This window comes from Amphibalanus amphitrite, unplaced genomic scaffold (genome assembly GCF_019059575.1).
Source record: "Amphibalanus amphitrite isolate SeventyFive unplaced genomic scaffold, NRLGWU_Aamphi_draft 000273F_arrow, whole genome shotgun sequence".
NCBI classification, from domain to species: Eukaryota; Metazoa; Arthropoda; class Thecostraca; order Balanomorpha; family Balanidae; genus Amphibalanus; species Amphibalanus amphitrite.
In genome coordinates this window covers 585,599-604,687 of record NW_024881768.1, presented here as the reverse complement: position 1 = coordinate 604,687, position 19,089 = coordinate 585,599, and the positions used below count along the sequence as shown (strand labels likewise).

Sequence of the window (19,089 nt, the reverse complement as noted above, 5' to 3'; positions counted from 1 at the left end):
TGATCATATTCCAATGCAATGAAATAGCAGGTAACTACTATGAACGTCAAACCGCTTGAGACCCCACTTTTTTGCGATTATTTTAAAATGCGTCAACTCTCGTTAACAATATTCTGGCAATGTGTGTTTCAGAACCTGCCGAAACTTTTATTACTAAGGTATTTTGACGCCAAACGATTATGAAAGGTACTTCTCATTCACTCGTAATGTTAAATTTTACGGAACGAATCTGCTGTTGGGGTAGAGGCTACGCGCTCATGGGGCGGAGCCACGTAGTGACGTCAGCGCTGAGCTCCGCCCTACCCCTCCGGCGCTCCTTGCCCGGCGACCGGTCACTCGCGTCCCTCGCTCCATTCAGGCTTGATGGTGGTCGGTAGCTGGTAGCGGCAGCGGGCGCTGGTAGATGGCATTTGGAGCAGATGGCGCTGGTGGCGGGGCTCGAGTGTGGCCGAGCGCAAGCCTCTGCCCCGGCCTGAATTGACCTTAGCATTACGAGTGAATGAGAAGTACCTTCCATAATCGTTTGGCGTCAAAATACCTTAGTAATAAAAGTTTCGGCAGGTTCTGAAACATACATTGCCAGAATATTGTCAACGAAAGTTGACGCATTTAAAAATTATCGCAAAAAAGTGGGGTCTCAAGCGGTTTGACGTTCATAGTAGGTATATAGCTACCTAGCATATACCTAGCCCGCGCACCGACGGGGGGGGGCGGATATCCGCCCCCCCCCTGAGGTTTTTCGCGGATAGCGGGAAAACCGCGGCGCGTATCGCCGCGAAATTTTGTACGACTATTTTCACATCAATTTTACACATGGTGTGCAAGTTTGAACCTCCTAACTTTAAAGGTCAGGTCACCGGGTCACTTTGAATGACCCAACCTCAAGTCACTTTTTTGCAACTTTGTCACCGTGCCAGAGCTACAGTAGATGTCGGAGGCCTTTGAAAGTCGCAGGATGTTATTAGGTCATTAGTAGCTACAATTTGTATATCTCGGAATTTTGATATCGGTGACCTAAGGTCAGGTCAATTTCGCGACCTCCTCATTTTAAGTCAAAGGGGGAAAAATCAACTCCCTGTTTTTACCACTAAAACGGGTCGGAATGGCCCCATATACCATACATGACTTCATATACGATCAACCTTCACTACCTTGAGGTCTGTTTTGCTGTTGGGCAGCTGTAAGGTCATGTGACGTCATCAAAGGTCACCAAAGGTTTTTTGCCAATAACTCCGTACAGGAACAAGATACAGCCGCGCAGATGGTCTCATTGTGTTCAGCTCGTCAAGACGCATCGAATGATATACATGATGACCTCGAGGTCACGTGACCTGAGGTCAACCTTTGACCTTGACCTTTCGAGGTCAACATATATATCATTCGATGCGTATTGACGAGAGGATCACGATGATGCCCTTATTTTGTTCCTATCTTGACTAATTCGAAAGTTATTCGAGAAAAACTCTCCATATCTAGCGCCGCCATTTTGACTTTTTCGACCCCTGTGACGTCATCTTTGACCTGACCTGAAAATGACCTTTGTAAAAATTGTAGACCTTGTCTGTGCGTATCCGATGCCGTTTACCGCTTGTCGCTATCTTGCTTCGTTCTCGAGATCTCAGGGGGGGGGCGGTCATCCGCCCCCCCCCCGTCGGTGCGAAGTTGGCGCAGACCCCCGTCGTCGGTGCGCGGGCTAGTGACCCATACTGTGGTTCATAAACGTACCGTGTACATAGCCAGTAGCCACCCTAGAAGGCGTGTTTCTTTTTTCCAACCAAAGGAAGGCGCTATACCCGAAGATGCTTCTTGGTAAACAAACCAAACAAAAACAAACATAACCTAACCTCACCTGACCTAACCTACAACCTACAAACCTACAACCTACAACCTAACCTACAACCTAACCTACAGACCTACAACCTACAAACCTACAACCTAACCTACAACGCGCCAAAAAGTTTGGCCGGCGGCGGGGATCGAACCTAAGTTATCAGATCACGAGGCGAGTGTGCGCACCACTACACCATGCAGCCAGCTGACCGGTGAGAGGTGTAAGTCACTTTTCAATGACGCAATGGGATATTCTCCGTATAGCGCCTTCCTTTGGGTGGAAAAAAGAATTACGCCCCTAGAAGTGTTAGCTTAAAGGGAAAGGAAGGCATAGGTACATAGGTACCTTTCCGGGATAGCTCGACACGTCCATGGGTAGGTACCGAGTTACCGACCTCTGGATCTATGCGTATGCCTTTTGCCTAAATTTTATCACCCGGCTCGACATAGCCGGCAATATGCATCAAGCGGCGATCGGAATCGGTGACGGGTTTTCCGCAGCTGCAGATTGCACGTTACGCCCCGGCGCGGCGGCGGACGGCGGGGCTGCCCGCTGCCGGGAATCCGGTCGGGGTCGTTCCATCGTCGGTGTCCCCTATCCAGTGCGGGCGGACGGAGGGCCCGCCGCTTCCGGTGGGTGCAGATAACGTCGCTCGCGAGTCCCGCGGACTCCGGGGCGGGCTGCGGGCTGCCGCTCAGCCGGGCGTGTCTCGTCTGACGGTCTGGGGTGGTGTACACTGCCGCGACACAGACGAAGCAAAGGCTGGTGTCGGAACGAGTGGGACGAGAGCGGGCGACGTTGGCGTGCTCCGGTATGCGACGGTGTGGTGTATAAGAAGCTGTGCGCCGTGTGTTAGTGGGACTGCTCGGTGGAGCAAACGACTGAAAAACGGCTCAGGGCTGATTTGAAGTGCCGCTACGCCGAACTCCACAAATACCCAGCGCCAGGTTTCTCTGCAAGACCAGCTCGTGTACATACTTTCCTTGCATGAAAATCAGGGATTTAGACCTTCAACTTCGCAGGGCCCCGAGCTCTACCGCATCATCAGTGTATCAGACAGCCATCGGCATGGCTGAGGGTGACGACCAAATGGGCAGTCGGCGGGACATCAAGCTGGTCGTCGTCGGTGACGGCACGGTCGGTAAGACGTGCCTCTGTTACACGTACAAACAGGGCAGCTTCCCTGACGACGACGCCCACCGGCCGACCATCTTCGACAACTCGTACATCGACCTCTCGTTGGACGGCCACCACCTGAACCTCAACGTCTGGGACACCGCTGGCCAGGAGGAGTTCGAGCGACTCCGGCCGCTCATGTACCCCAAAACGGACGTCTTCCTGCTCTGCTACGCTATCGACAACGTCACTTCCTTCAACAACATCATGATCAAGTGGGCACCGGAACTGCGCAAACATTGTCCGAACGCTCGGATCATGTTAGTGGCTACCAAGGCCGACTGCCGCGGCAGCGATCCTCAGACGAACGTGGAGCGCGCTCGAGGGCGCAAGCTCGCTGTTGGGAAGCTGAAGGCGGATGGGTTTATCGAGTGTTCGGCGCGCACCGGCGAGGGTGTGGCGGAGGCGTTCGAGACCGCTGTGAGGACGGTTCTGTACGGGCCACAGCTGGGCTCGGAGGGGTGCGTCTGTACGCTGGTTTGAGGTGCTAGGGGTCTGGGTGCACTCTCCGCGCGGTGATGTCGTTTGTGATTTGTCATGTGTGCGACGCCGTGATTTAGTGTGAGTGTTCGGTGCGTGTTGATCATGGAATGTCATTCATGTGGAGAGGGCGACTCTATTGTGTGCTCTGTGTTCGTGAAAGATAATTACTTATGCATTGGAGCATAGGCCGATGCTTCAAGCAATGCATCGAATTTCCTGCATTGTCATGCGAATGAAAGTCTTCTGCTGTAGGTAATGTACCTACCTAATAAGGACATGTAAAAAATAAGAGAGTAATATTCAAAATATACCACACGAGGTTGGTTTTCTTTTCATTTGAAACACAACACGAGGCCTAAATTGGCAACTCTCATCGGGGTAACCGTTTCCGTTAGTACAGCTAGATGGCCTGTCCCTGCCTATACTTAGGTATACGAACATGCCGGTCGGAGCTTGTCTATTCGTTGTGGGTTCGTGCTCAGCTGCGTTGGACCGCCACCACGCTAGTCATCCGTCCACGGTATATAGAGAACTCATCCGTCGATTCGTCACGTTAGTGTCTCCCTTTTCCGTCAAAACTTTATTATAGGTAAATGACATAACCTAGGACAAAACCTACAATCAACAAAGGAATAGGTGTTGTTGCCTGAAAATTTATCAATTAACATTGGTAGTGATTGAGTTGTCAACTGTTATTGATAATTGAATAGCAACAATCATGCAGACAGCAGTTCATATGAACAAATGAATGGAGGAAATCTGGTTAAAAACGACTGCATCCCAGTTGAGTTGAGAGTTGAGATAGCCAAATTGGGTTCCCCAGCTTCTTTACTCCAATTTTACCTTAAAGATTACCTATAAATGAGCGATATTGACATTCTTACAATTTATTGACCTCTTGCTATTTGTAAAAGAACACAAATCACCTTGCGAAACTGTGCCATTTAATATCAATTTGCCTAAATTTGCAATTAGTAGTCACATTTTTGTCTGTTGCAAAAAAGTTCAGGGGATGTCGTCAAAAATGACGCAGCAGTTTCATATCAATACCATCAAAAAATCTCACGTGGGGATTGATGTCAATTGTGATGTGATATTATCTTGATCTTGGAGAGCTGAAGGTGCCATTTGATTAAATCATATTAAAATGCTTATTACAATTGCAATTAATCAATTAAAAACGTACTGAGCTCTGACAGGTGATACTTAAGATGCGTAGAGAGAGACTGTAAATTGAAATGGTTTTTTGATTGGATTCACATTTCCCATGTTGATATCAGAACTCGACCCTCGGATTTCATGGAAAATGACTTCAAAATGCTGAAATGTGATGTAGGTAGGTAGGTACTAATCCCCAAAATCACATTTCATAAGTTATGCCATATCAGTATTAGTGGTACGGGAGCTACAACACGGAGCATTGTGTCAGCTCACAGCTGTCTGCGCCATAGATCAGCTGGGGAAACTACGAGGAGCCAAACAAAAATTGGATTAGCCAATCAGCGGCTGGAGTGGGCGGGGCGATGACCATATATGGTCATAAAATCAGACAACTTCATCTTTTCAATGAATTTTAGCATTCAAATGAAAAAATAAGGCATAAGAATGTTTTTTAACCACACAAGGCCTACACTCACCCGGTGCATAATTAACTGGCGGCTCTAAATCGCAGAGTTACAATGCAAGGTCAAACCGTGATTGGCAAATATGGCGGATTGAAACAGACGCGCCAAAAAATGTAAGCAGTACCGTGGTTTAAAAATGTCATTATTTTTATTATTTTGTTTATGGTTTTTCTAATCGTAGTTAAGTTATTATTTTATAATTAAATATTTTTGTTTATTGTAATTAAATTAAATCTTTTAACAATTTTCTTTCATAAAACCAATCCATTTACTGAATGGCCAGCTGATTGCGACGCCCAGAACCTGCAGAAAAGCCGTTTTCCTATCGCCCTTTTCGAGTCAATTCGCCGAATTTAATCAAATCACACCAATTCCTAGTGAAAATCGAAGCCTTTTCTCTCCAATAAGTGGACGCGATACCGCAAGTACCGGCTTGTTATACCGTTTTTCACCCTTAGTAGCAGGGGCTGCATTTATGCCCATATATGGTCATCAAAAGTCCATTTATTGACCAATCCATTTTTTGACCTTCGCCTCATAGTTTCCCCAACTGAGATAGATAGCCTTGTGTGTGCCAGTTATATGTAATTAGTTAAGCATATTTAAGTGACATGCAATATTCTTGAGGCCATTCTCATCAACAGTAAAATTGTCAGCTGCTGCCGTAGGTACTGCTTATATTGGTATTCTTATGTCAACATACATTTCCCACAAGTTAAACCAACTATCTGAAAAATATCTACTGACTTCTTGTACTTATATGAAAACATCAGCTGGGATTTCATATTTTTACATCAGTGCTTATTTTGGCTTAGTAGCAAAGTGAGGAGTAGCTTAAGCAGGGCTGCTGAGTTGGAGTCAGCTGGTGTCAACAGTTCTGACCAGTTAGAGCTGGAGTCAACTTTGGAAACTGAAGTTGGAGTCACAGAAAATCCATTGACTCTGCAGACTTGGCAGGGCTGGTATTCATTGACTCCACAGCCCTGGACTTAACGAAGAAAATAGCCCAAGTTGGCAGTTTGTTTGCTGATAAAAGCAGCCTCTGACCAAGTTCAAGTTCCTCATGTTACATGTAGGTACAATCCATAGGGCATACTATATAATGTGTATGTCTAATAACAGAAACCCATTCCTTACCCTAAGACTTCTGAATAGGCTTTTCAATCAAGTAGGTATGTTGAATGAACTGAGATGAGAGTTATGCCATTTTTGATAAACAATTAATTGACAACATGGAACAGAAGTTAATTGCAGTCTCATGGTACCTACTTAATCATAATAGAGTGTGAATTTCAGAAATACATGGCCTTTTACAGGTACAGATTGAAGGTGAAGTTTCATTCACCTCAGAGTGGTGCATACTACATTTGCCTTGATTCTGTCAAGAGTCTCCAAAAATGGATGATCAGAGATTTGCCCATGTGGGAAGGGATCCAAAGTTCAGGTCTATGCCTAGAAAATACAAGAAAGTCAAAATCGACAAGAGGTTTGATGCCATGTTCAAGGTGAGTTTGAAATCTTTTTTTTTATCTTTTGATATGCCTAAGATATGTGTTTGATATATGTGTAATTTCTTGTTTGTTAGATGACTGGCTTAGGAGATAGTACAGTTCCTACGTTTTAGCTATGTGGCCTGATCTCCTGGCTTCTTTGTTAGAATGTGTTTTGTAAAAGTGATGTAAAAAGAAAATGAAATAACAACTGATCCACATTAATTTTTTCAGGATAAGAGATTCAAGCTGAAGTACACAGTGGACAAGAGGGGCAGACCTGTTAACTTCTCTTCCTCTGAAGATTTGAAGAGGTACTATGAAGCTGACGAGCAGAGTGATGGGGAGGATGCAGAAGAGGAGGAGGATCAGGAGGAGGAGGATACCAGTGAGGCTGAGGAGCTGGAAGAGGCTGAAGTGAAGGATGTCAAGGAAGGTGAAGAACCAGAATCACAATCAGACTCTGGTGATGATGCTGAAGTCAGTGGCAAAGAGGATGTCAGTGAAACCCCAATGTCATCAAAGAAAACAAAAGAGTCTGACAGTAAAACCAAGAAGAAGAAGAAAAAGGCTACTAAAAAGTCAAAAACATCCCCCAGTGAGCCCACTGCTGACACATCAGAAGAAATGAAGCCTGTCAAAAAGACGAAGAAGAAGGACAAGAAGAAGTCGAAGCCTGCCGAGGAGCCGGAGGACGAGGAGGTGGGGGAAGAGGTGCGAGAGCGGCTGCTGGACCTGGCGGTGGACTACGCGCGCGGCGGCGGTGTGCTGATGGAGGACAGCAGCAGCGACGACGAGTCCGAACCCGAGGAGGGTGAGTGTTGCTCTGGGGGTCCTACAGGGGGTCCATGGAGTGGCCAACACTTCTCTAGGGCTGCTTAGAGAACAGCAGTTGGTATTGATGGAACGAATTTTCAAAGCAACTATTTGGACAAAAATTGTAAGATATATTCCGACAACTGTAAAATGTCACGACATAGATCTGCCTACATGGCTAAGCTGTACTCGTCTTGCCTTGTGCAAATTTGCGGGCTGAAACACCTTTTTGCACGCTTCTTCCAGTCCGATCGCGATTGCCTATCACAAATAGTGAGTCATCCCACGCTGACGGCGCGGTAATTCTCGCCTTACCCTCGGCCGTCTTGCAGCGGAGCTGGAGCACGACTGGGCGGAGCTGGACCGAGAGGCGCCGCGAATCTCCGACGACGAGACGACGGCGCGACTGGCGCTGTGCAACATGGACTGGGACCGCATCAAGGCGCAGGACATCATGGTGCTGATGAGCTCCTTCCTGCCGCCGGGAGGCGTCATCAGCCAAGTAGCCGTGAGTTACCGTCGACCGCGCGCTGCCTCGTCATATTTGTTCCACTGATTTCATCACCAGTATAGCGCCTTTTGGGGCGACTAACGGAGCGAGCGAGGGGGTGAGTCTTGCACGTGCGAAATTTCGAGGGGGTACCTCCAACTGACTTGTGCACGGCACCCTACTGACCGGTTTCTAGCGATGTGCCAAATTTGAGCACAATCGGCCCAGCCGTTCTCGAGATCTGGGAGCGGCACCTTGCACGTGCGCACGTGCAGAATGGGTCCCAACTGACTTGTGCACGGCACCCTACTAACTGGTCCCTAACCGTGTACCAAATTTGAGCGCCATCGGTCCAGCCATTCTCGAGATCTGGAAACGACCCCTGCACGTGCGCACGTGCAGCAGCACCCCAACTCTGGCACATGGATATGCAGTGCCTAGTGGGTGCCTACCTACATGCCAACTTTCAGCGCAATCGGCCAAGTAGTTACCGAGATATTGCAACAATTACAAAACTGACACCTCTTCGTTTTGCACGTGGCACGTGCATAAGGGGTCACCCACATGCATCGGGAATAGTCCAATACTTGGTAGAAGGAATGAAGCTACCCTACAAAAATTACCGCGTGTAAATCGGTCAAGTGGTTGCTGAGATATAAGCCTCGCAAAAGCGTCCGCACGGCCGGCCGGCCGACCGGCCGGCCGGCCGCTCATACTCAGAAATTTCCGTTAATCTAAGGAAAGACTACGCTCGCTTCGCTCGCTCCGTAATGATTTTACCCAGTGTTAACCCTCAAACCTTTTGTCATATGTTTTTTTTTCGTCCGGCCCTGGCAGATTTATCCCTCCGAGTTTGGTAAGAAGCGAATGGCGGAGGAGGAGGAACACGGTCCTCCGGAGCTGTTCGACGTCAAAGAAAAGGAGGACAGCGACTCCTCCGACGAAGACGACGACGAAAGGAAGGTCAGTCGAGCGAAAGTGAACTGACTTTGTGGTAAGTTTAAAACGATTTTGTCCGAGTACATGTTCGTCAATGTTACTCGTCTTTTTGTTACATCAATGTAAATCTGTTTATTTCCAAGCAGCGATAATCGTTACTTGCATCTTTGGTCACCTCTCTTACTTATTTCTCGAATCACCGTCTGCCCATTGTGCATCCATCGGACTACATGGTGTACTATTTTACCCTCTGACCTGACCTCCACAGGACGACGGTGGGCCGACGGGGCTCTCTCAGATGGAGTATGTCCGACGGTACCAGCTGAGCCGACTGCGATACTACTATGCCGTGGTCAGCTGTGACAGCAGGGAAACGGCCGCTAAATTATACGACGAGTGCGAGGGACTCGAGTTCGAGAGCTCTGCCAGCCGTGTCGACCTGCGATTCATCCCGGACGATATGACCTTTGATGAGGTGAGAAAGGCACCGATATGACGGGGGGACCGGAATGACGAGTTTTAATGGTGTCGATCTGTAACTTGTGAACTGAGGTACACAGAAATGACAAGCCAAGCAGAGTAATGGTACAGTAGTGGCCAGTCCGTTTATGCGTTCACATGCTGTAAAAAGTTGACGTTTGGTTACGCTTCAGGTATCTGTCTGTGGTTTTGCATGATAGCTGGAGGCTTGAGGCTTGATTGATGTCATAAAGAACACGGCAAACCCCATGTAACATGACCTTTTGTAACCTAACCCCCGTGGCTAACCTCCTGTGACCTTACCCTCCGTGACCTGACCTCCGTGACCTGACCTCCGTGACCTGACCTCCGTGACCTGACCTCCGTGACCTGACCTCCGTGACCTGACCTCCGTGACCTGACCTCCGTGACCTGACCTCCGTGACCTAGCCTCTCGTGACCTGACCCCTCCGACAGACTCCGCGGGAGGTGTGTACCGCCGTCCCGGAGGCGGGCCGATACCGACCGAGTCAGTTCGTCACCACAGCACTGCAGCAGCGGCTGGTTCGTTTTACCTGGGACGAGACGGACGCCGATCGACAGGAGGTGGTCCGACGCGCCGCCACCGCCGGAGATGTGGATGACGCCGATATTCGGGCCTACCTGGCCGACAGCAGTGACGAGGAGCAGCCAGGTGAGATTCCGGGGCTAATTGTACAGCTCTCAATATCCTGAAGGCCTAAGTGTGCACATCTTTTTTTTTGTAAACCATGCTGAGCTGACGTTCTACTAGACGCTCTGCAAAATGTGCGAGTTTCACTTAAAGATATTGTCACTACAACGCCTTTTGTAATTTAGTACACTTCCTTGTGGCCGGTGTGCGCCGGTAGCCACCACGGAGGGATTTTTTATTTAAGAATACCAATTCTGGCTCAGTTTTTATTATTCACGATAGCAGAATGCAACGATACATACAGCAATGTCCGACACCATGCACACCAACTGTCTTTCACCGTACACCAGCGCTACTAGAATACCATTCCGCCTCGTGCGTCACATCCCTTCCCGTCCCGGATGTCCGCCCGTTTCGCCGAAGCGATACTGCCGGCGGCTGCGGCGCGGCCTTGTCCGCCGGATACCCAACCTCTGTCCGGCGGCTAGCCGCTGTTGTCTGCGTCAATCTGCTCGGAAAACACGGACGTATCGTCTTCTTCCTGAGCGGCGGCAGTGGCGTCCCGGGGTGGGTGTATCATCTGTACGGCAGAGAATATACTGCGCGGCGCTCCGTCCCGCCGACCCTCGGCCGCCCTCTGCCGGCGCCACCGTTCCACGGTCTGTTTGATTTGATTCCGCGAGGTCTTACCGTGTGCTCCGGTGGCCACCATAGAGGGACGCCGATAGTGACCGCTCTCGGTTCGTTCCACCCCGCCGGCCACCCGCCATTTCATTCGCCGACGGCGCAGCCAGCCGTTTACCTTGGCCGCTATGCGAGGGACCTGTAGAACCCTGTAGTAGCAGCAGGCGGCCAGACAGCAGAGGAGGCTGAGCGCCCCCAGCACACCGAGCACGATCCACACCCAGGCCGTGTGCTCCAGGTCGATTATAGTCCGCTGGGCCCAGCTGCCGACCGGGTAACACAGCCGGTAACGCAACTGGAACTTGTCCGGGCAGAGGATTTGCTGTCGAGCTGAGACAGAGTCGACAATGGCGCGGCTGCGGCCGTGGACAGGCGTCGCGGCGGCCAGCTCGGCCCGCAGCCGCGCGGCGGCGCCATACTGAAGCAGCAGTTCCCACTCCTCCATACAGGTGTCGTTGCAGGCGCGCCGGAAGCGGCGACCCTCCACCGGTTCGGCCAGACCGAGCACACGCATGAACCGCTCGTCACTGCGCCGCTTACAGGCAACATCCAGTCGCGTCACCTGGCAGATTTGCATGCACTTGCCGTGGCGGCCGGCCGGTGGTCCGCCGTTCCGCTCCTGGCAGTACCAGCACGCGTCGTCCGTGCGCTTCTGGACGCCCTCTCTGAACGCGTGCAGCGTATCACACGTGTCAGCCGTGAAACGTGCCGTGAAGTTGGTGGCAAACACGGGTCGCAGTGCGCCCGTAATCTCCTCTTTGGTAACCTTGTCACGCACGTCATGTCGCAGCTGGGTGCGCAGTTTTCCTTTGCCGATCAGCTCCAGCAAGCCGGCCTTCACCCAGGCTTCATCCACTCGCTGTAGCGCCAGGGCCTTTTTGCGAGCGGGCGGCACGGCGGGCGCGCGGAGTACCTCCTCCTCTAGATCGGTTTCTGAGTCGTCGTCCGACTCAGTGCCGGCCGCTGCCAGGTCGTCGTCGTTGTCGCGTGCGTTGTGAGGCGGTCCGTCGTCCGCCGAGCGCACGGTGTCGTCGTCGTCGTCATCGGTGTCAGAGTACGTGTCGGGGTCGGGGTAGATGGCGTCGGACGGAGGGGGAGGGTTGACGCTGTCCGGCTCCGCGCCCAGGCTCGACATGCGCCGGTCCTGTCGTGTGAGGGCCGCTGCCCGCTGGTTGACTCTCAGAGGCTGCCAGGCGAACTCACGGCGCATGCGGGCCGCCTCTGCCCCGGCCCCTGGGTTCGCCACGGCGGCGGCCGGAGCCGGGAACAGCGCCCGGTAGCGGCGCAGGAAGTTTGCGGCCGACTCGGGCGCGGTTTCCGCCCCGGCCGCCGAGACGGCCGCCATCGCCATGGCTCGGGCGGGGGGCGGTCACGGACCGGGCCGGCTGCCGGCGGCGGCGACATCCCCCGCCCCCGCCTCCGCCCCGGCTAGAGGCGCGGCGACTGGCACCGGCCGCCCCCACCCCCAGACGCAGCCGCACCCTCCGAGCCGGCGCTGTTTTTGTTGGCCAGGCCGGGGATGTTCAACGGCGATTGGTTGTGAAGAGCGCGTTGTTTGCAGACTTCGATGTAATGATCTGGTAATGGATTCAGCTTGTGCTGGCTTTGCGGCTCCTCTTTGTTTCGAGCTGTCTGATGTTCACGCATTAAAATGACATTACCACTTAGTTAGTAAGCTAGATGTGACGGTGTTCTTCGAACGAAACCTCAAACTAATATCCTAAGATATTTTCTTTAGACTAGATTAAAACTTAACATGGTTTTGAAATTACTGTTTTTGATAGCTCTATTTGGTGTTCTTCATCGCACGACTCCTTGGTATTGCGCCAAATAAACCTCAATATAAATATCAGCGTGATCGAGCGTGATCAACGTATTTAGCGTACCGTCTCGTTCAAGGTCTCGTCGCTTCAGCCGCTTCAGCCCTTTCAGCCTGCCTTCAGCCTATTTTATGCCTGAAAAATAAGTTCGTAGAATCAGGTCGAAAATCGTGCTATTTTTGAACGGCCGCCCCAACCCAAGGAACTTACGGATTTATTACAAATATTTCCTTGGATTGATGTAGAACTCGTGTGTTCTGTTGGTCGCCTGAAGCTGATGACAAAATGTTCTCGATAAATCTTCTAAATAGCAAATCTTTTATCTCTTTTGCTTATCTTTTCGTGCCATGAGCGCTTTAATTAGATATTCAGTGAGTTATGTCTACGCTAACAGACCCTTCGAACGTATTGGATCGGTGCATCGTTCGCCAGACGAGCGAAAAATTCCACCTCACTCACCGCCGTCGGAGCTTTGTTGTGTCTGCCAATTTCGGCCGGCATCGGCCACCCCCGTCTGCCAATGGCGTGCTAAAAGTGCCGCCGCCCGGGGAGCGTATTTTGCGAGTGCGGCGGCGTTGTTTGGACACTGCCAGGAGTCATGGCCACTTAGTGTCTGAGCCACCGATTCTGCGGCTCCGAGCCGCAGGCCGTTAGCGAACCCGCAATCGACACACCGCGGCACTGACAAATCTAGAGTCGTCATAAATACCTGCGAAATAGCTAATGAAATGTGATCATGACGTGTTTTGATTAATGTTGTTAACTCAGCACGGGCTAATCTCATCGCTAGTGATGAACGGTCGATGGTTATAGCGTTCTGCGCCGGACGGCGGCCGCTCAGTCGTCATTAACCTGTCCTCGCCGCCACCCCCGCAGAGGAGGAGGAGGACGGCTCTGAGCGGGAGGACGGTGAGGACGGGAAGGAGGACGAGAAGGCGAGGATCGCCAAATACCGCGCCCTTCTGGCCGAGGGAGATGACAAGGATGAGGACAAGCCGGTAAGAAAGCACAGTTACATGCGTGAAGCATATAATAATGTCACTAAACCGCAGACGCTGCTTGCTACCATTGTGCTTTATTCCCTTCAGGACTCACTCGAAAGGAATGTTTGATATTTTTAAATCATATTTTTTAAGCTTATCGTTGCTGTGCAGGTTTGTGCATTTGTATCCCTTTTATCTAGAAGAAGTTGTGCCTTATTATTGTTTACGGGGCTACTAACGGAATCCTGTTTTCAGAATGGTGATGTTGAAATGGAGATCACCTGGGGAGGTGTGGATCTCAAGGAGAAGACTGAGGAACTGGTGAAGAAGAAGGAAAAGGAGATGGATCTCACACCCTGGGAAAAGTACATCGAGAAACAGAAGACGAAGAAAAAGGCAAAGTCGGCCGCACAGAAGGAAGCTGCCAAAGCTGTGAGTTCAGTTACGACGATGCCCTAAATGCACGTACCCAGCATTTTAAAAAGTGTCACTTAACGTTAAAAGTCAGATTCTTCAGTTCCACTTAACAATATTTTGTTTAGATGTCACCGACCCAAAGATGACGTGTTATGGTATTTACACCCGGCAGGAGTCGTCCGATGAAGACAGCGACAGCGACATTCCGTCGGACCTGGCCGACGATCCGTTCTTCAAGGAGGAGCTCGACGCTCGGCGTGCAGACAACAAAGAGAAGAAGAAAAAGAAGGCCGGAAAGGGGAAGAAGAGCGAGGCGGAGGAGCCGGACGAGAGTGAGAAGGTGAGAGACAGACACGGACACTGTCCTGGGTGCGGCGATTTAATAACCATCACGGCCGAGTATGATCGGAGCTGTGTTAGTTTCGGTATGAGGGAGCCGTTACAGACGGTCCCGTCGGAAGGCTATGTGACTGATACGAGATGATAATCAACACTCGTTCACTTATTGGCTAGTTGTAGGCGCTTTTCGATGTGGTTTGAGTAATGTAATGACTGCATTTTGAAGAATTGACAACGTTTTTATCTATCGTTAAACCTGTCTGCTCTCTCATACGATAAAATCTTAAGTGTTCTATCTGTTCTCCTTTCTGACAATGCCGCCTGTCCTCTGTTTGTCTGTCTGTCGACTCACTCTCCTCTCGCCGTCTCGCCAGGCACAGCTGGCCCTCCTTACGATGGATGATGGCGAGGAGGACAACAGGCGACACTTTGACTTCAAACAGATTGTCAAAGACGAGACCGCCACCGCCGCCGGCAAAAAGAAAAAGTGGAAAAAGAAACGGAAACCGGCCGAGGAGAAGGCTCCGGCCGATGATTTTAAGGTGAGTGATGCGTTTAGAACCGGCGTCTTGTCGTCATACTTGTCTTATTTTTGTTCTAATTGCTTTGGGTGTTGATAAGGGGAGCTGCGGCAGCTTTCAGGGTCAAAGAGTTCGATGTGATGTAATTGTAATTCCCGGAAATTGTTGAATGTAAATGTTTATTCTTGCTCAAACGGTGTGTGTGTATTTTAAGACTCTGTTATTTCTTTGGCCATGTTGCGCTGTGCTTGCCGAAAGCGCCCTGATCCTACCAGCGGTAGGTCACGTCTAAATATTTCACCGTGCATCTTACGGGGGACTCTCCCTATGCTGGGAGGCTGATTCCCCAGCACCCCACGTCCGTTCAGCACTCGCCGGGAGCACGGTACTACCCGTCCGCTCATGACTCCGTGACTAATTTCTTGCGTTGAAGTGACAGCGTGCCCCCGTGATCTCCGCTCGCCTGATCCCATCGCGCCAAGCTGACTGCGCTCTCTCACCGGTGCGCCGCATGCCAGGCCGACGCGTCCGACGCTGCGCCAACGGGCACGCCAAAACAAAGCATGTGGGCGACCTCTGGCCCGGCGCGGCCGGCGACGGCTGTTGAATGATGTCCTGCGCCCCCTAACACTCCCCCCCCCTGCTCCCAGGTGGACGTGGCCGACCCCCGCTTCACAAAGATGTTCGAGTCGGCCGAGTTTAACGTCGACCCGTCGGACGCCCGCTTCAAGCCGACTGAGGGCATGAAGCGACTGGTGGGGGAGAAGCAGCGCCGCGTGGCCGCCGGAGAGGCCCGGCCCGCTGACGAGGTGAGACACGATCGGGTATTTCAGCCAGAGCTCGTTCTAAAGCACTGATAGCTCGGTGATTATGGGTTCAGATGTGGGGTTCTTATCCCATTTTATTTTCGCAGATTATTTTGCCCGTCAAAGTTTTCATGGGTGTCGCATGGCGGTTGTTATCGATAGTTTCCCTTTAAACATGACAGATGACCTCCCTTTCTCCTGACAAATGGTCATATTTAAATTTGTATCGAAATTATGCTGAGTTGTCGATGCAAGTGATAGGAGAATCCTTCAAGCCATTGTCCCTGCACCTTTTTTGGGGACCGCACAGACTTGCTTCCTGTGTCTGAGACTAACTTGGCTCTCGGAAAATTGAATGGCGCTAGTATGTAATATTTGTGTAGCCGCGTCCCTTGCCAATGAAAACACCGAAGACAATGAAGAATGGATGTCATTTAATCGCGGCCGGATCTGGGATATTTCCAGCGCCTAGCTAATGTTCCATGGTACTCTAACCCAGTTTCGCTGAAGGATGAGAACATTCTTGGCTTTCGACACTTTGATAGTCGGAGAAGTGTCACGCAGACAGGCGTGGTTAGGGAAGTTTTTGATGATCTATTCTTGGCATTCACTATCGATTTGTTCCCCGTGTAATGCCTCATGACATTGGGTATAGATCGCAAAACACCGGCAACGTTTTCGACCTCGGTTCAGCTAAGTTTTCATCGTGCTGTGGTAAGGTGACGCAGCTCGCTCTTCGTCTGCCTTTCATCGGGTCACAGGTGATGGAACCACCGTAGCCTGTGATGTTTCGTGATCCTAGGACACCGTTGCGAGGCAGCGGCCACCCGACTGCCGTGGTATCTCGTCTGAGAGCGTGTGTTTGATCGTTCCAGGAGTCTGCCCCGAAGAAGGCGCGCCTATCCGCCGCCTCCGCCCCTGCCCCCGCCCCCGCGGAAGACCTCGGCGCTCTGGTGAACGCCATCAAAACCAAAACGAAACAACTGAAAAAGAAAAAGTCTAAGGTGAATCGATAATATTTTCATCGTTACTGCGTGTGGTAAATACATGTGCATGTGTCATCGGGCATTATGTCATAACGCGGGCTGGGCGCCGACGCATATCACAAGCTCTAGGGTTAGTGGGATGGGGTCAGACCCCAACGCGGCAGCACGCCGCTAACCCTCAGAGTCAGAGGAGTCTCCGACTCCTTCCGCCGGCACAGCGGCGACGACCCGCGACCCGCCCTTTCTCCCTCCTTTTCTCCGCCCCTTCCCCGCTCCGTCGTTCCCCGTCCCAACCATCTCGTACCATCCCATCCCTAATGCTACGACCCTCCGCAACGCGCAGCGGCCGTGGCTGCGCCGTGTGCCGCGCGGTCGGCGCGACAATTGTGGCACAGTATCACAGTGGAGTGACGCGTGGCGCGGCGTGACGTGACGACGTCACGGCGGCACCAGCTCACGGTAGACCCGATGCCTTCTGGGCGTGACGGGTGAGCTGCTGTCCAGGACGGCCGGTACCGGCGCCGTCAGCGACCTGTAGGACAGACAGACGGGCGTCAGGGAGCTGTAGGGGGACAGATGGACGAGCGTCAGGGACAGACAGATGGGCGTCAGGGACAGACAGACGGGCGTCAGGGAGCTGTAGGGGACAGATGGACGAGCGTCAGGGACACACGGATGGGTGTCAGCGAACTGCGGTAACAGACAGACGTCAGGGACGGACGGTCGCCAGGGACCTGTGGAGACGGACAGACGGCCGCCAGTTGACCTGTGGGACAGACGGACGGCCGCCAGGGACCTGTGGGACAGACAGGCGGGCGTCAGGGACCCGCGAGGACAGAGTCAGGGACGGGGGGGGGGGGCGAAAAAAGGGCGTCTGTTGAAAGGCGTTTCGCAGGAAGCTGGCGGGCACTGCGACATACTAAGAAGTGTAGGGGGAAGGGTTATCAGTAAGGGCCCTAGCATCTGCAGGACATGGGGCTCGGCACTCATCAGATGAGTGAGTATTCTTCTAGGTGACTGTGAGATAAAGTCTGCAGGTGGCTACGGGTGGTAGTCTCTATTTGGGTCATTTTAAGTGTGGAATTAGTCGAGCAAAGGCAACGATACATAACTGTTGGACCGATTTTCTCACCAGGAATCACTGTCAGTGGTTTCTGTCACAGTTTATGGCTGTGCTGGTTAGACTTCATATTTGTAAAGCAGCTCTGCTCATTGGTTGAAAAAATCGGGATTTTTTTAACACGAGAGAATCAAACATTCACTAATTCCATTGAGTGGTTCCGTGCAGTTACAGCTTTGCGGTTGGGCAGGCTAGGTTTTGTCGTACGTGTATGTTTGCTTGTCAGATTATTCGGTTGGCTTTAACTCTCGGCATTCCTGCACGAAGCATGCACGAAGGCTTGCTTGGTGCACTGCATATGCCCCGGCTAGGGGAGGGGGGGGGGGGGGTGTACGACTTTCATCGCCAATTTCACCAATCACCCCCTGCAAAGCTAAACCTTCGTAATAAGACGGTGTATGCATGCACTATGCAACTTCACATAACGACCAACTTGAAACTTCCTGGTTAACCCGCGCCCCACTGGGGGGAGGCTATAGCCCCCTCCCGTTTTTCTGCAATAATTTCTAAACCGCTTGACGTATTGCCGCCAAATTTTCAGTACCTTCGGTTGCATCAATTCGACACCTTGTGTCAAAATTTGAACCTCGTATCTATTATAGATCGGCCGGAAATGACGTCAGAGTGACGTCATGTTCGGCCGATTTCGACACAAAACATTGAACCACGGGAATCGCTCCCAATCCGAGTTCAGTTTTTAAGCTAGATCCAATTTCTTTGCATGAGGGGATTCAGAATGGACTGCGCTATCAAACGGCTATCTCGGATTTTCAAAATTTTAAAAATTGAAACGTTTATATATTAATATTAAAAAATTATTTTTATCTTTTTTTTCAAAAAGTTTTTGACTCTCGCTCTCTCTCTCTCTCTCTCTCTCTCTCTCTCTCTCTCTCTCTCTCTCTCTCTCTCTCTCTCTCTCTCTCTCTCTCTCTCTCTCTCTCTCTCTCTCTCTCTCTCTCTCTCTCTCTCTCTCTCTCTCTCTCTCTCTCTCTCTCTCTCTCTCTCTCCCTCATAAACGACATCGAATTCGAAATCTATGGCCTAAATGGACATGTGTCACGTGACCGACTTATGATATAAGATTTCTGTGACCTGCACGATGACCTGACCCCGACCTGAAAATCAAAGTACAAGTTTGGTACCCTCAGGGTGTCTAAAGCATCTGCTCACGAGTGTGTAAACCAAAAATCAGCCTGACCTGACTTGTAAGACGGCAGCCAGAGCCCAAAATGTGAACAAGTCAAACATCGATAATTTTTACTTTGACCTGACCTGTGACGTCATCGGTGACCGCGAGGTCAATGAAATTAGATTTCGTTCGACAGGTTTTCCGGGGCTATCAGATCCCGTTTAAATTTTGACGATCGGCCTAGTAGTTTCGGAGTTAGGAGGGGGCTAAGAAGAGCCCCCCCCCCCCCCCAGTAGGTCGCG

The 19,089-nt window shown here is 51.1% G+C and overlaps 2 protein-coding genes across 8 annotated transcripts; both read left to right on the top strand.

Annotated features, from left to right (window-relative positions):
* The first annotated feature begins 2,509 nt into the window (after nt 1–2,509).
* Nucleotides 2,510–3,815, top strand: LOC122387111 (ras-related protein ced-10-like). Its single transcript, XM_043376978.1, has one exon. It carries the CDS (start codon nt 2,819–2,821, stop codon nt 3,488–3,490), a length of 672 nt encoding a protein of 223 aa, XP_043232913.1. The 5' UTR covers nt 2,510–2,818; the 3' UTR covers nt 3,491–3,815.
* Nucleotides 3,816–4,410: 595 nt separating this feature from the next.
* Nucleotides 4,411–16,613, top strand: LOC122387107 (ESF1 homolog). Of its 7 annotated transcripts, none has more exons than XM_043376964.1 (13): nt 4,411–4,611; nt 6,432–6,620; nt 6,840–7,419; nt 7,754–7,929; nt 8,749–8,874; nt 9,119–9,325; nt 9,787–10,003; nt 13,363–13,484; nt 13,725–13,901; nt 14,059–14,226; nt 14,600–14,767; nt 15,397–15,555; nt 16,428–16,613. In XM_043376964.1, exons 2-13 carry the CDS (start codon nt 6,513–6,515, stop codon nt 16,566–16,568), a joined length of 2,349 nt encoding a protein of 782 aa, XP_043232899.1. In that variant the 5' UTR covers nt 4,411–4,611; nt 6,432–6,512; the 3' UTR covers nt 16,569–16,613. The 7 variants fall into 7 exon arrangements, with proteins under 7 accessions (XP_043232899.1, XP_043232900.1, XP_043232903.1 ...); XM_043376965.1 differs by having other exon boundaries at nt 4,494–4,556; XM_043376968.1 differs by having other exon boundaries at nt 4,539–4,580.
* The last annotated feature ends 2,476 nt before the right edge of the window (nt 16,614–19,089 follow it).

Coding starts and splice junctions, on each gene's coding strand:
- LOC122387107 (XM_043376964.1), top strand. CDS start 6,513: ATGGATGATCAGAGATTTGCCCATGTGGGAAGGGATCCAAAGTTCAGG. Junction 13,902..14,058: donor AGAAGGAAGCTGCCAAAGCT/GTGAGTTCAGTT, acceptor TACACCCGGCAG/GAGTCGTCCGATGAAGACAG. Junction 15,556..16,427: donor AGGCCCGGCCCGCTGACGAG/GTGAGACACGAT, acceptor TGATCGTTCCAG/GAGTCTGCCCCGAAGAAGGC.
- LOC122387111 (XM_043376978.1), top strand. CDS start 2,819: ATGAAAATCAGGGATTTAGACCTTCAACTTCGCAGGGCCCCGAGCTCT.